Source organism: Tachyglossus aculeatus, chromosome 5 (genome assembly GCF_015852505.1).
Source record: "Tachyglossus aculeatus isolate mTacAcu1 chromosome 5, mTacAcu1.pri, whole genome shotgun sequence".
Lineage (NCBI taxonomy): Eukaryota > Metazoa > Chordata > Mammalia > Monotremata > Tachyglossidae > Tachyglossus > Tachyglossus aculeatus.
In genome coordinates, this window is record NC_052070.1 from 15,784,560 (window position 1) to 15,801,018 (window position 16,459).

At 44.0% G+C, this 16,459-nt stretch overlaps 1 protein-coding gene across 1 annotated transcript in view; it reads right to left on the reverse strand.

Moving 5' to 3' along the window:
* Nucleotides 1-16,459, reverse strand: part of L3MBTL4 (L3MBTL histone methyl-lysine binding protein 4) — a 412,230-nt gene that overhangs the window by 264,102 nt on the left and 131,669 nt on the right. Inside the window, exon 12 of the mRNA XM_038747457.1 lies at nt 8,521-8,635. Coding sequence (XP_038603385.1) covers nt 8,521-8,635 — 115 coding nt within the window. The remainder of the gene's footprint in view (nt 1-8,520; nt 8,636-16,459) is intronic.

Below are 16,459 nucleotides of genomic sequence, written 5' to 3' on the forward strand. Positions count from 1 at the left end.
CCTCCCCAGCTCTTAGAACAGTGCTTCACACATAGTAAGCACTTAATAAATGCTATTAAAAAAAAAAGAATAGAGTTAGTTTGGTGGACGTTTGGAGGGAGGGCATTCCAGGCCAGAGGTAGGATGTGGGCCAGGAGTCGATGGCGGAACAGGCGAGAACGAGGCCCAGTGAGGAGGTTAGCGGCAGAGGAGTGAAGGGTGCGGGCCGGGCTGGAGAAGGAGAGAAGGGAGGTGAGGTAGGAGGGGGCAAGGTGATTGATAGCTTTGAAGTAGAGAATGAGCAGTTTTTGCTTTACTCGAATCTTGATACGGCAACCACTGGAGATTTTTGAGAAGGGGAGTGACATGCCCAGAGCATTTCTGTACAAAGATAATCCGGGCAGCAGAGTGAAGTATAGACTGAAGTGGGGAGAGACACGAGGACAGGAGATCAGAAAGGAACATGGCCAAGTCACTGAAACTCCCTGAACTTCAGTTTCCTCAACTGCTAAATGAGAATGATCTCTGCCAATCTACTTCCCTCACAAGGCTGCTATTAGGGCAAAAATGAGATTATGTGAGAGTGCTTTGGGAGAGCAAGGGATTGTACCTACCAATTCTATGGCATTCTCCCAAGTGCTTAGCATGGTGTTCTGCACACAGTAAGCTCTTGATAAATACCAATGACTCGGCAAGTCATTTAACTATGCTGTGCCTCTGTTTCCTCATCTGTAAACAGACAGTGACAAGGATGCCCAAGGGCTTGGTGGCCAGAATGAAAAATCCTCCACTAGACCATAAGCTCCTTGAGGACATGGATCATGTTTGCTATCTCTAAGGTATTGTATACACTTGAATGACTGACTGACTGATTGATTATCCTGTATCTTCCCCAGGACTTGAAACAGTGCTTGGCACATAGTAAGAACTTAACAAATACCACAATTATTCTTATTATCATTATAATTACAAGGGAGTTTGTAGACATAATCCCTGCTCTCTAAGAGCTTGCAAAATACCAGGGGAGAGAGACATTAAAATAAATTACAGTTAGGGGAAGTAGCTGGGAATCAAGATAAATACAAAGATATATACAAAGCTCATTGTGCCACTTGTCTGCTGTGTGACCTCGGGAAAGTCACTTTACTTATCTGTGCCTTAGTTATCTCATCTGTTAAATGGGGATTGAGGCTGTTAGCCCTATGAGGGACAGGGACTGTATCCAACCCAATAAATCTGTATCTACCCCAGCACTGAGAACAGTTTTTGGCACATATTAAGTGCTTAATGAATACCATTATTAATCAATCAATCATATGTATTGAGTGCTTACTGTGTGCAGAGCACTGTACTAAGCGCTTGGGAATTACAAGTTGGCAACATTTAGAGACAGTCCCTACCCAACAGTGGGCTCACAGTCTAAAAGGGGGAGACAGAGAACAAAACCAAACATACTAACAAAATAAAATAAATAGAATAGATATGTACAAGTAAATAAATAAATAAATAGAGTAATAAATATGTACAAACATATATACATATATACATATATACCATTACTACTGTTATTATTATTGTGGACAGGGAATGTGTCTACCAACTCTGTGATACTGGTATACTGTACTCTCCCAAAAGCTTAGTACAAGCTCTGCATGCAGTAAGCACTTAATAAATATGATTGATTGATAACTGCTACAGAGTGGGGGGTGCAGTAAGTGACTAGGTGCTTAAGGGCTACAAAGCCAAGTGCAAGGAGCACACTTGGGTGTCCAGGTTGGCTGGTAGTGGAATCAGGTGGAAGGAAGGGAGAGTCAGCACAACTGGGCCTCAACTGTCACCAGAAAGATTCTCAGTGCACACCTGATAATAATGGCATTTATTATTCATTCATTCATTCAAAGGTATTTATTGAGCGCTTACTGTGTGCAGAGAACTCTACTAAGCGCTTGGGAAGTACAAGTTTGCAACATATATTAAGCACTTTAAGCGCATTATTGAGCGCTTACGATGTGCAAAGCACTGTTCTAAGCTCTGGCGAGGTTAGAAGGTGATCAGGTTGTCCCACATGGGGCTCACAGTCTTCATCCTCATTTTACAGATGAGGGTAACTGAGGCACAGAGAAGTGAAGTGACTTGCCCAAAGTCACCCAGCTGACAATTGGTGGAGCCGGAATTTGAACCCATGACCTCTGACTCCAAAGCCCAGGCTCTTTCCACTGAGCCACGCTGCTTCTCAACACGATTTCACTGCAAAACTAGCCCAGAGGCTCAAACTAAGATTATTCTTCTTTCCCACGCTGAAATCCTTCAAAAAGTACTAGCAGATCTCCTCCTAAACAATACACTAAAGAGTCAGATTCCATTAGGACCCCTGAACTTCACGGGTTCCCGGGGGGTGGTGGTGGGGAGTATATTTTCAGAATTAGGTAGTGTCCCTGAGTGGGAGAAGCACAGGGTTGGGGGTCAGGAAACCTGAGTTCTAGTGCCGGCTCTACAGCTTGCCTGCTGTAAGGCCTCCGGCAAGTTGCTTAACTTCTCTGTTTCCCCATCTGTGAAATGGGGATTAAATATGTGCACTTTCCTCCCCTGGATTCTGAGCTCTGTGAGGACAGGGACTGTGCCTGATCTGACTATATCATTTCTATCCAATTGCTTACCACAGTGGCACAGGGAAAGGGTACTGTCATCACCCATTCCATGCACCAGAAACCAAAAAGAGCTTTTGTTAAGGCTTGAGATAGTAGTTGCTGACAGTTGCTGGCTCTAAAAGGAGTGCACATGAGGTAGAAGTAGGAGGAGAGGAAATGAATTTGAAGAAAAAAAAATAATTTCCTCTGCAGTAATACTTCTATCGTTGGGAAAAACCTGAGCATTCCACCGATCACATCAAATATGGAAATATGTTTATGCACTCCTGGAGCTAAACACATTCAAATGAAATGTACAAGAATTAATAACATTCTACGGTGCCTGGGGTTGCAGTGAAAGCTTCCTGGTAGAATGCTGATAACCAGTATGCCTGTCAAGCCTTATACTTTAGCATAGACGAGGCACTGCAAATTGATAATGTCCTGGCAAAAAAATCACGAGAAGACACAGGTTAAGAGGTGTTTGAATACAGCAGGCTGTTCTTTCAAAAACTGTTAGCTCTCCTAGGGTGCAGTGGACAAAGCTGTGACAAATGAAAATACTTAGGAATTAGGTCTTCAGGGTATTCATTCGATCATTTTATTGAGCACCTACTCTGCGCAGGGCACTGTATTTAGCACTTGGGGGTCCATAACAATAAACAGACACATTCCCTGCTCACAACAATCTTACAGTCTAGAGGGGGAGACAGACATTAATATAAATAAAGAAATTACAGATTTGTACAGAAGTGCTGTGGGGTTGGGAGCAGAGGAGAATAAGGAAGTAAATCAGGGCAAAGGGAGTGGGAGAAGAGGAGAGGAGGGCTTAGCCAAGGAAGGCCTCTGGGAGGAGATGAGCCTTGGATAAGGTAGAGTAATTGCCCGTCGTATATGAGGAGGGAGGGCGTTCCAGGCCAGAGGCAGGACGTGGGCAAGAGGTCGGCAGCCAGATAGATGAGATGGAGGTACAGTGAGAAGGTACAGTGAGAAGCAAAATATATGGGCTGGGTTGAAGTAGGAGAGTAGCCAGGTGAGATAGGATGGGGCAAAGGAGTAAGGGCAAGGGAGCAAGGGTATCACAATTTCCCCTCAATTTCCATCATGGGATGCCAATGGGCAATTGCTTTTCAATTTCTCTCCTTCTAAAGCCCAGCCCGCACCTTCGGCTCCTCTGCCGCTAACCTCCTGTGCCTCGTTCTCACCTGTCCCACTGTCAACCCCCAGTCCACGTCCTCCCCCTGGCCTGGAATGCCCTCCCTCCACACATCCGCCAAGCTAGCTCTCTTCTTCCCTTCAAGGCCCTACTGAGAGCTCAACTCCTCCAAGATGCCTTCCCAGACTGAGCCCCCTTTTTCCTCTCCTCCTCCCCATCCCCCCGGCCCTGCCTCTTTCCCCTCCCCACAGCACCTGTATATATGCTTGTACAGATTTATTACTCTATTTATTTTACTTGTACATATTTACTATTCTATTTAGTTTGTTAATGATGTGCATCTAGCTTTATTTCTATTTGTTCTGACGACTTGACACTTGTCCACATGTTTTGTTTTGTTGTCTGTCTCCACCTTCTAGACTGTGAGCCTGTTGCTGGGTAGGGACCGTCTCTATACGTTGCCAACTTGTACTTCTCTGGTGCTTAGTACAGTGCTCTGCACACAGTAAGCGCTCAATAAATACAACTGAATGAATGAAAAAATGAACTTGCCATGAGATTGTGCCAGCTGTCAGACCTGGAAGATAAAGTCTCTGCACTCACAGACTTCGCTCAAATCCCCTGAACCACGACAGTTCTTGATGAAATTGGGAAAAAAAAAGGTTCAAATTTTATACTAAAACCACAGCATCCAATACATCAGAGTCTCCTATCTCCTAGTTTAAAATTTCAGTCGGTCCATCCCCTAAACCGTCAGCTCTTAATGAAATTGGAAAAAAAAAGGTTCAAATTTTATACTAAAACCACAGCATCCAATTCATCTGAGTCTTTTGCCTCCCAGTTAAAAATTTCAGTCGGTCGCACAGGATTTTGTTTTTTCATTCATTCATTCAATCGTATTTACTGAGTGCTTACTGTGGGCAGAGCACTGTACCAAGCACTTGGAAAGTACAATTCGGCAACAGATATGAGGAGTCAGTTCTACAAAAGACCACTGGACCTACTGGAAGGAATTTGGGCCTGGGAGTCAGAGGACCTGGGTTCTAATGCTGCGTGGCTCAGTGGAAAAAGCACAGGCTTGGGAGTCAGAGGTCATGGGTTCTAATCCCAGCTCTGCCACTTGTCAGCTGTGTGACTTTGGGCAAGTAACTTCACTTCTCTGTGCCTCAGTTCCTTCTTCTGTACAATAGGGATTAAGACTGTGAGCCCCACATGGGACAAACTGATCACCTTGTAGCTTCCCCAGTGCTTAGAACAGTGCTTGGCACATAGTATAAGCTTAACAAATACTATTATGATTATTATTATTATTAATGCCACCTGTGCCACTTGCCTGTTGTGTGTCATTTGTTACATCACTTAACTTCTCCGTGCCTCAGTTTTCTCCTCTAAACTGGGGATTCAATACCTGTTGTCCTCCCTAGACTGTGAGCCCTGTGGGACTCAGATTGGAACTGATGTGACCGTACTGAATCTACCTTGGCCCTAACCACAGGTCTTGGCACACAATAAGCTTAACATAGTTTATGTTATCTATCATTACTATTATTATTAATCAATCAATCAATCAGTGCCACTTGTGCACTTTCTGAAAAGCAGTGTGGCTTAGTGGAAAGAGCACAGGCTTGGAAGGCAGAGGTCATGGGTTCTAATCCCGCCTCTGCAACTTGTCAGCTGTGTGACTTTGGGCAAGTCACTTAACTTCTCTGTGCCTCAGTTATATCATCTGTAAAATGGGGATTAAGACTGTGAGCCCAACGTGGGACAACCTGATAATCTTGTATCTACTCCAGCCCTTAGAACAGTGCCTGGCACATAGTAAGTGCTTAACTAATGCCATTATTATTATTATTATTATTATTACTATTATTATTATTATTATTACTGTGTGCAGAGGACTCCACTAAGCACTTGAGAGAGTACAAATGTAACAATATAACAGAGTTGGTACACGTATTCTTTGCCCTTACTATTGCTACTATCATTGCTATTATAAAGGTCCTTGTGAGAAGGGGACATGTCACTTTGTTTTGCTCTGCTCAGTTGTTCCATTCATTCATTCATTCATTCATTCATTCAATCGTATTCATAGAGTGCTTAGTGTGTGCAAAGCACTGTTGTAAGTACTTGGAAGAGTCCAATATAATGATAAGCAAACACATTCCCTGCCCACAATGAGCTTACAGTCCAGAAACGAACTCACAGTCAGTGAGTGCACTGTACCAGTAGGTACTCAACAGATGCTCAATAAAGAAATGTGCCATTACTACTACTTTGCTTGTGCACTTTAGAACCAGACACTTTTTCTTACTCTTGGAAAATACTCCTCCTCTGTTTTAAAAAATGCTATCTTTAACCACAGTTTGATACACAGAACATCATTTTTTTCCCCATTTTATATTCTTATTTGACGGGCCAGTTTCAAATTGGTCTAGGCCTACCTCCCCACAGCTCACACTCTCGAAGTTAAGGGACGAGGAAGTCCGGGGTTACACTAAAAAAATACAAGTAGGCCAGAAGTCCTAACTCTTCTACCAATGTGCTGTGTTCCCTCGTGAATATGGCCTAACCTCGCTAAGCCTCAGTTTACCTCCTCTGTTTTAAAGGGAACCACAAACTCCCTCCCCTCCCTAAATGCTAAGGCAGCTGTGAAAATGAAATTCTATAATCGAAGGAAAAACGCAGTGTGAGTTTATAGGAACAAAGGGGTGAAATAAATCTCAGACCACAATAAATGACTGGGTTAAATTCTCCCGAGTCATTTCCTCAGAGTGAAGTTGGAGCACTATTTCATTCAGAAGACAAAGAGAGGATCTCGGAAATATTGGCAGCAAATTTATTAATAGTACCCAAGGCATGGGGAAGAATAGATATCACTATTCCTGTTGGCTGCTCTGATTTATCACCTTTACTCTTCCCCCTTCTGAATCTTGACTATCGTAAGCAACCAATAAACCAGAGTGCTTTTTCCTCACAGAAAGTACTGGCCTAGATACTGAGAGGGTAAAGGCCAGTTTCAAGAGGCAGGTGTTTTCTTTCTTCATATAATGAAAGCATAGTTTCTCTGGGTATTAACAACATCCTCCTTCCTCTTCCCCTCCTCCCCCTCTCCATCCCCCCCACCTTACCTCCTTCCCTTCCCCACAGCACCTGTATATATGTATATATGTTTGTACGTATTTATTACTCTATTTATTTTACTTGTACATATCTATTCTATTTATTTTATTTTGTTTATATGTTTTGTTTTGTTCTCTGTCTCCCCCTCCTAGACTGTGAGCCCACTGTTGGGTAGGGACCGTCTCTATGTGTTGGCAACTTGTACTTCCCAAGCGCTTAGTACAGTGCTCTGCACACAGTAAGCACTCAATAAATACGACTGATTGATTGATCCTAGATAAGTGAATAACCTTCAACCCAAGGAAAATCCTGAAATCAATAAAATTGGAGAAAAAGAGAAAGCCTGAACTTGCTACATGACAGGACAAAGAATTAGTCACTTTGGTTCATAGTTACAGGGATCTGAGCGGCAACTGGCTCTGTTCTGAACTACTGGGAGGTAGAGTCAGAGTTTGTCTGGCACCAGTCCTAAGAAACTGATTCCTACATTTCTTTGTTTTCAGTTAATCCTTCTTCTCCCACAGCAGGAGCAACCAATCAATCAGTTTATTGAGCTCTTACTATGGGCAGAGCACTGTACTAAGTGTTTGGGAGAGCATATTATAACAGAGTTTGTAGACAAGTTCCCTGCCCAAAGGGAATCAGTGAAAGGAGCAGAGGCCTGGGACACTAAACTATGTTCTACTCCCGGCTCGGCCCTGACCTGCTGTGTGACCTTGGGCAAGTCAAGTAACCTTTCTGTTTCAGTTCCCTCATCTGCAAAATGGGGATTCAGTACCCGTTCTCCCTCCTACTTAGCCTGTGAGTCCCATGAGACACCTGATTATCTTGCATCTACTGTAATAATAATAATAATAATGGTATTTTTAAGTGCATGCTATTTGGCAAGCACTATTCTAAGCACTGGGGTAAAAACAAGGAAATCAGGTTGTCCCAAATGGGGATCACAGTATTAACCGCCCGCTTTACAGATGAGGGAACTGAGGCAAAGAGAAGCGAAGTGGCTTTCCCAAGGTCACACAGCAGACAAGTGGCGGAGCCGGTATTAGAACCCACATCCTCTGGCTCCCAAGCCCAGGCTCTTTCTGCTAAGCCATGTTGCTTCCCTAGCACTTTGTACCGTGTGAGGCACACAATAAGTACTTAACAAATACCCTAATTATTATTAATTATAAGGAGCTTGCAAGATAGCAGGGGAGACCGATGTTAAAATAAATTATGTATATGTATATAAGCACGGTGGAGATGAGGGTGGGGTGAAGAAATGGTACAAATTCAAGTGCCTGGGCTTATTGAGACCTTTTTGACTCCATTTATATAATGAAAATGAATGAATTAAAGCCTGCTTTGACTAATACTATCAATATCAATTCCTCCCTCTTGGGGAAGACAAGCAAACCCATAATTTACACATGGAAATGTTTGAGATAGACTTCTGGTTTGTAGGGGTATTCCACCCTGGACAAATCCTTTTTTACCTTCTGAACCTTTGGCTTTCATTTACAATACATGACTTCACAAGTAAATACAATCGTACTTACTAAGGGCTTACTGTGTGCACAGCACTGTACTAAAGGGAAGACTCCAAAGCCTCGGACCATCTTTGGAAAAAAAAAGTAATCAAAGCACTTGACTTACGATGGGGCAGCTCGAGTGGATGTCCTGTGATGTCACACCAACCCACCGGATGAATGTCATGGCTGTCGGCGTCGATCCAATAATCGTATTTCTCGCTCCAGCCATCAAAATGGACCTGTAGAAAAAGGCCTCATGCTTAGAGAAGTTTCCCATCAGAACATGGCACAACATCAAAGTTGTACATGAATAGGAACTAGTGATTACTGGTTGGATGTCATGTGATTCACTGAGGACACTGATATTATTATTCAGGTCAAATCTCTTCCCCCTCTTTTCCCCGGCTCACTTTCCCCTCTGCGTTGTCTATGCACTTGTATGTTTGACCTTTGGATATTTGATACTTGCACCACCCCACAACCCCACAGTACTTGTGTACATATCTTTAAATTACATATTATAAATTACTGATTTATTCATATTAATATTTGTGTCCCTCTCTAGACAGTAAGTTCAGTATGGGCAGTGAATGGGAACGTGTTTGCTAATTCTGTTGTATTGTACTCTTCCAAGTGCTTAGTACAGTGCTCTGCACATAGTAAGTGCTCAATAAATACCATTGATTGGCCCTACTGAGAGCTCACCTACTCCAGGAGGCCTTCCCAGACTGAGCCCCTTCCTTCCTCTCCCCCTCGTCCCCCTCTCCATCCCCCCCATCTTACCTCCTTCCTTTCCCCACAGCACCTGTATATATGTATATATGTTTGTACATATTTATTACTCTATTTATTTATTTATTTATTTTACTTGTACATATCTATTCTATTTATTTTATTTTGTTAATATGTTTGGTTTTGTTCTCTGTCTCCGCCTTTTAGACTGTGAGCCCACTGCTGGGTGGGGACTGTCTCTATGTGTTGCCAACTTGTACTTCCCAAGCGCTTAGTACAGTGCTCTGCACACAGTAAGTGCTCAATAAATACGATTGATGATGATGATGATGATGATTGATTGATTGACTGAGTAACACACATTCTGATAGCCACTCATCCAAATGTACAAGAACAAATTCACTACGGTAGTACAGTGACCTAGAAATTTATCAACCTGGCAGCTTTGTAGTAACGGATGAGCAGTACTTTCGACATTGCTTTCTTCCGTAATTTTTTTGTGGTGCTTGTTGTGGGCAAACTCGGTTATATTCATAAATAATAACTATGGTATTTGTTAAGCGCTCACTATGTGTCAGGCACTGTACTAAGCGCTGGGGCGGATACAAGAAAATCAGATTGACACAGTCCTTGTCCCTCATGGGGATCACAGTCTCAACCCCCATTTTACATATGAGGTAACTGAGGCACGGAGAACTTAAGTGACTTACCCAAGGTCACATAGCATACAAGTGGCAGTTGAACCCATGACCTTATGAGTCCCAGGCCCATGCTCTATTCACTATGTCATGCTGCTTGCCTATACTGTACTCTCCCAAGTGCTTAGTACAATGCTCCGCACACAAGAAGTGCTCAATAAACATGATTGATTAAGTGCTTACTCTGTGGCAAGAACTGGGGCAGATACAAGTCAATCGGGGGGGTGGGGGGCTCAGTCCCTGTCCTACAATGGGCTTCCAACCCGAGGAAGTACAGGTATTCAATCCCTATTTTACAAATGGGGCAACTGAGGCCCAGAGAAGTTAAATGACTTTCCCAAGGTCACACAGCAGGCATTTGGCATAGTCAGGATTAGAACCCAGGTCTTCGGACTCCCAGGCTCCTGCTCTTTCCACTAGGCCATGGTGCTTCTTCTAATTCAGTGCCAGTCTTCCCCCTGCTAGATTGCAAGCTCACCAAGGGCAGAGAAATGGTCTACCTACTTTATTGTACTCCTCCCAAGTACTTAGAACTGTGCTCTGCACACAATATGTGCTCAATAAATACTATGGACTGATTCCCTTCTAGACTGTGACCCCACTGTTGGTAGGGATTTATTACTCTATTTATTTATTTATTTTACTTGTACATATTAATTCTATTTATTTTATGTTGTTAATATGTCTTGTTTTGTTGTCTGTCTCCCCCTTCTAGACTGTGAGCCCACTGCTGGGTAGGGACCGTCTCTATATGTTGCCAACTTGTACTTCCCAAGCGCTTAGTACAGTGCTCTGCACACAGTAAGCACTCAATAAATACGACTGATTGATTGATTGGCAGCTGTCCATATTGGCATGTCATAACATTTTTAAGTCACATCTACTGATGATGATGATGGCATTCATTAAGCGCTTACTATGTGCAAAGCACTGTTCTAAGCACTGGGGAGGATACAAGATGATCAGGTTGTCCCACGGGGGGCTCACAGTCTTCATCCCCATTTTACAGATGAGGGAACTGAGGCACAGAGAAGTTAAGTGACTTGCCCAAAGTCACACAGCTGACAATTGGCGGAGCCGGAATTTGAACCCATGACTTCTGACTCCAAGACCGTGCTCTTTCCACTAAGCCACGCTGCTTCTCCAAAGCAGCTCAGGAACTGAAGCAAAATTACTGTTAAGGAACCTAAAGCAAAATTGGTGTAGACAAACGATCCAGTGACATGTTAACCTTCAAATTCTCAAGATTCAGAAGTTAAAGCACTGGTTGAAATAGTTCTTAATGGAAAGAGAACATGAAGAGGAAAGATGGGCTTGATCAGTGTATAATTCCGCTTACACTCACACTTAGATTTCAGTACACAGAATGTATTAGTCGGAGTTCCCCTATGTAAACTCAATCTCTTCACCATTTCTGCATCACCTGGAACAGCCATACCTTTACCTGAAAATCAAATCATACTTGTAAAAAGCCAGGTGAATGCCAGGAGTCCCCAAAACATGGAAAATACTAACCCAACACTTCTAAAATTGCAAATATCCAAGCAATAATATTCAAAAGGTGGTTATGGCCCCAAGCGGCTTCCCCATGTTTCACCTAATTTCATTCATTCATTCAATCATATTTATTGAGCACTTACTGTGTGCAGAGCACTGTACTAAATGATTGTGAATGTACAATACAATAATAAAGACAGGCAATCCCTGCCCACAACCAGCTCACAATCTAGAAGGGGGGAGACAGACATCAAAGCAAGTAAACAGACATCAATATGAATAAATGAAATTACAGATATGTACATAAGTGTTCTGGGGGGGGGCAGAGGAAATGGAGCGAGTAAGGGTGATGCATAAGGGAGTGGGAGATGAGGAAAAGTGGGGCTTAGTTTGGGAAGGCCTCTTGGAGGAGATGTGCCTTCAGTAAGGCTTTGAAGTGGGGGGGAGTAATTGTCTGGTGGATTTGAGGAGGGAGGGCATTTCAGGCCAGAGGCAGAATGTGGGCCAGGGTTGGCAGCGAGAAAGGCGAGATTGAAGTGAGAAGGTTAGGGACAGGAGTGGAGTGTGTAGGCTGGGAAGTAGAAGGAAAGAAGGGAGGTGAGGTAGGAGAGGGCAAGGTAATGGAGAGATTTAAAGCCAACAGTGAGGAGTTTTTGTTTGATACGGAGGTGGACAGGCAACCACTGGAGATTTTTGAGGAGGGGAGTGACATGTCCACAGCATTTCAGTAGAAAGATAATCAGGGCAGCAGAATGAAGTATGAACTGGAGTGGGGAGAGGCAGTAGATTAGGAGGTCATAAAGGAGGCTGATCCCCTGTCAGTGTCACATCCGGAGAGTTTCCAGTACTCTACCAGTTTCAGCTAAGGGAGGGAGAGTGAAGCAGAGGCATACCCATTTCATTCTTAGCTTGGGCAGTGGCTAGTGAGTGGAAGGCAAACTGCTACAAGTCAAAACTCACCTGTGCTGGGCAGCAGGGGCATGGGAGAGAGTCGAGGGTGGAGACTCAAGTTTACTGCACAGAAGTAGACAATGGTAAACCACTTCCGTATTTTTACCAAGAAAACTCTGTGGATACACTACCAGAACGATTGCAGGTGGAGAGCAGGGTGTTCTGGGAGAGGTGTGTCTGTGGTGTCACTGTGGGTCTGAACAACTTGACGGCATGAGAAGACAAGAAAAGAGGCTGATGCAGTAATCTTGGTAGGATTGGATGAGTGATTGTACTAACATGGTGGCGATTTGGATGGAGAGGAAAGAGTGGATTTTAACGATGTTGTGAAGATGACCAACAGGGTTTGGTGACAGATTGGTTACGTGGGTTGAATGACAGAGTAGAGTCAAGGTTGAGACCAAGGTTACAGGCTTGCTCGGCGGGAAGGATGACTGTGCTGTCTACAGTGACGGGAAAGTTCGGGAGAGGACAGGGTTTGGGAGGAAGTTAAGGAGCTCCCTTTTGGAAATGTTAAGTTTGACATGTCGGGAGAACATCTAAGTAAAGATGTTTTGAAGGCAGGAGGAGATGCGAGCCTGTAGAGAAGGAGAGAGAACCGGGGAGAGGACGTAGATTTGGGTGTCATCCACAAAGAGATGGCAGTTAAAGCCTTGGGAGCTAATGAGTTCTCCAAGGGAGTGAGTGTAGATGGAGAATAGAAGGGGACCAAGAAATGAACCTTGAGGGACCCCTACAGTTAGGGCATGGGACGGGGAGGAGGAGCCCACGAAGGAGACTGAGTATGAACGGCCAGAGGTATAAGAGAACCAGGAGAGGACGGAGTCAGTGGAGCCAAGGTTGGATAATGTATCCAGGAGAAGGGGATGGACATTAGGCAAGGTCAAAGATCACAAGAGTCTTATATTCAAGCACCAACACGCTTTATTCATTCATTCAATCATATTTACTGAGCACTTATTGAGTGCAGAGCACTGTACTAAGTGCTTGGGAAGTACAAGATGGCAACATATAGAGACGGTCCCTACCCAAAAACGGGTTATGAGTGGGGCAATCACAATGGACACACTTGCTTTAGAGTCATGCCTCACACTGGCAGTTTTTAAAAATACTAACAAGTATTCATATAAACAAGTGTTTAATAGGTGTTCTGCACACAGTAAGCACTCAATAAATACTACTGATTGATTGATAACCTCATTAGCCTGCTTCTAGTGGCAGGAGCTGGACCATTGTGTATTTATTAAGAGCTTATTGTGTGCAGAGCACTGTATTAATGATCTTAGGCTCAAAACATTCAGAGTCGTTTCTCAGAGAAATCAAGACGGCAGCTGGCTAGAGAATAACTCCTTAAACATACTCCCCACAGGGGATAGCAACCGGGAACAAGGTGGGAGTGATGGGAAGGTCACTCTCAGAGAAGACTGGGAAATGTCTAAAGCTCGAGGTTTCCTCACAGTGATTGGGGGTTTGAGCTACAAAGAGAACCTGGGGGAGAAAGGAGCCTATTGCAAGAATGAAATATAAATCTGCTGTTCCCACAGGCCTTGACGTGCTGCCCCTCTCAAAGCACAGCAATTATGTCATCTCAAAGCCAGAGAGGAACTGCTGTACTACTACAAATGACCAGAACCCCTTGAATGTTTTCTCGCTAAAGAAACACTTTCCTAGGAGTTTGCTGACACACATTTGTAGGAAGGAAGCCTTCATTTTCAAGCCAAAATATACACACATTTCATTAGAACTGATGAAACTAATTTTAATTCTGACAGAGGGAATACAGTATGGTAAGCCAAAGGGACACTGAACTGAAAAAAAAAAGGGTCTGCTGAATTTCTGCTGGATTTTTTTTCTGTAGGGATTGTTCATGCTTATCTGAACTGTCCTTTTTCATCATGGAATTTACCCAGTTGACAGCAGGAGCCAGCATCCTTAAGTATTGTGAAATTGAATAACTACTAAAACACAACACTGGCTCTTGAGAATGAATTAAATGTCTAATGAAGCTCAGGAAATATTACAAAAATAGAGCAAATTTTAGACAACACAGTTTTAACATGCGTGGACTGAAAATTTTGAAGGCTGGGTCTGAGGGGCCATTGTGGTCTGCTCTTGTGATGCTGTCCAGTTCACTTGCAATGGGCAGAACATGATCTTCAACGGCTCTACCATGGGCTGAAATTGTCCAGGGTCAACAACCCCCAATGTGGACACTATCTAGCCCAAATGGAGGATGGGGCTCCTCTGGATATCTCACCATCACCCAAGGGCTGGGAATGAACTCAGACACCTTGGTTCAGGATGCAGTTATGGGGCCTGGGGGCTTCCCCCAAAGGGCCACCTGTTTCAAATGAGCACAGCTCTATATGGGGTCTCAGGACTGGTAGCTATGCCCAATCTGCCTTGATTACCATTGTCATCCAGTGCCAAGAGCAGACCCCCAATGCTTATCCTGGTCTGTCATAAGGTTTAGAATTGATTTACACCACTCTATACAAGTCTGCTAAACTGAGGACTCCCATCTAAACCATCCTGGTTGAGAAACCTTCTTTGGACATTCTTACTCCGCTCTCTCGTTCACCCCTCACATCCAAGCCGTCACCAAAACCTGCAGGTCTCAGCTCCGCAACATTGCCAAGATCCACCCTTTCCTCTCCATCCAAACTGCTACCTTGCTCGTTCAAGCTCTCATCCTATCCCGTCTGGACTACTGTATCAGCCTCCTCTCCAATCTCCCATCCTCTTGTCTCTCCCCACTTCAATCCATAATTCATGCTGCTGCCCAGATTGTCTTTGTCCAGAAACGCTCTGGGCATGTTACTCCCCTCCTCAAAAATCTCCAGTGGCTACCAATCAACCTATGCATCAGGCAGAAACTCCTCACCCTCGGCTTCAAGGCTGTCCATCACCTCGCCCCCTCCTACCACACCTCCCTTCTCTCCTTCTACAGCCCAGCCCGCACCCTCCGCTCCTCTGCCGCTAATCTCCTCACCATGCCTCGTTCTCGCCTGTCCCGCCATCGACCCCCGGCCCACGTCATTCCCCTGGCCTGGAATACCCTCCCTCCCCACATCTACCAAGCTAGCTCTTCCTCCCTTCAAAGCCCTACTGAGAGCTCACCTCCTCCAGGAAGCCTTCCCAGACTGAGCCCCCTCCTTGCTCTCCCCCTCCTCCCTCTCTCCATCCCCCGCCTTACCTCCTTCCCCTCTTCACAGCACCTGTATATATGTATATATGTTTGTATGTATTTATTACTCTATTTTATTTGTACATATTTATTCTATTTATTTTATTTTGTTAATATATTTTGTTTTGTGCTCTGTCTCCCCCTTCTAGACTGTGAGCCCTCTGTTGGGTAGGGACGGTCTCTATATGTTGCCAACTTGTACTTCCCAAGCACTTAGTACAGTGCTCTGCACACAGTAAGCACTCAATAAATACGATTGAATGAATGAATGAATGAATGAATACTGTAAGTGGTTAACAAATACCATCATCATCATCATCTTATTATTAGTATTATTATCATCATTATCAATTAGTAATACAGTCCAGGGTTCACATCTCTAGAAACACAAGTCCCAGAAATACTCCCAAGTTGACTATTCTAGTTAGTCATGGTAAAATTGATTTCCATTTTCCTGGCATGCTACCGCAGCAAAAAGCAGAATAAGTGCTGTCTCTACTATAGGTTTCCATGCTGTGGCACATTGGTAGCATCCCCACCCACCTGCACTGGCAGGGAACATGCAATTCAATAAATCAATAGCATTTACCGAGCACTTACCATGGGCAAAACCCTGTATGAAACACTTGAGAGAGTACAAGAGAATTAGTAGCCATTGCTCCTTACCTCAGGGGGCTTTCAATCTGGCGGGGCAGATGTGCACAAAAATCTATTTTAGCCAGGAGGAAACAGTAGAGTATTAAAGCCACACAGAGGCCCCCAGATGACTAAATTTCAGACAGTCTGTGAGCTGTAGCAGCTGCACATACTGTGGTGGAACCAGACATGTGAGGCACTGATCCTGCCAGCCCCGGTGCGGGCCCCAGGATGATTTTTCCTCAGGACACTCTAGCTTTCTCCAGGTCTACCCGATGACCCAAAAGCCACACACCAACTTTATTCTCATTCTTATGGTATTTATTAAGCCCTTACTATGTGCCAAGCACTGCACTAACCCA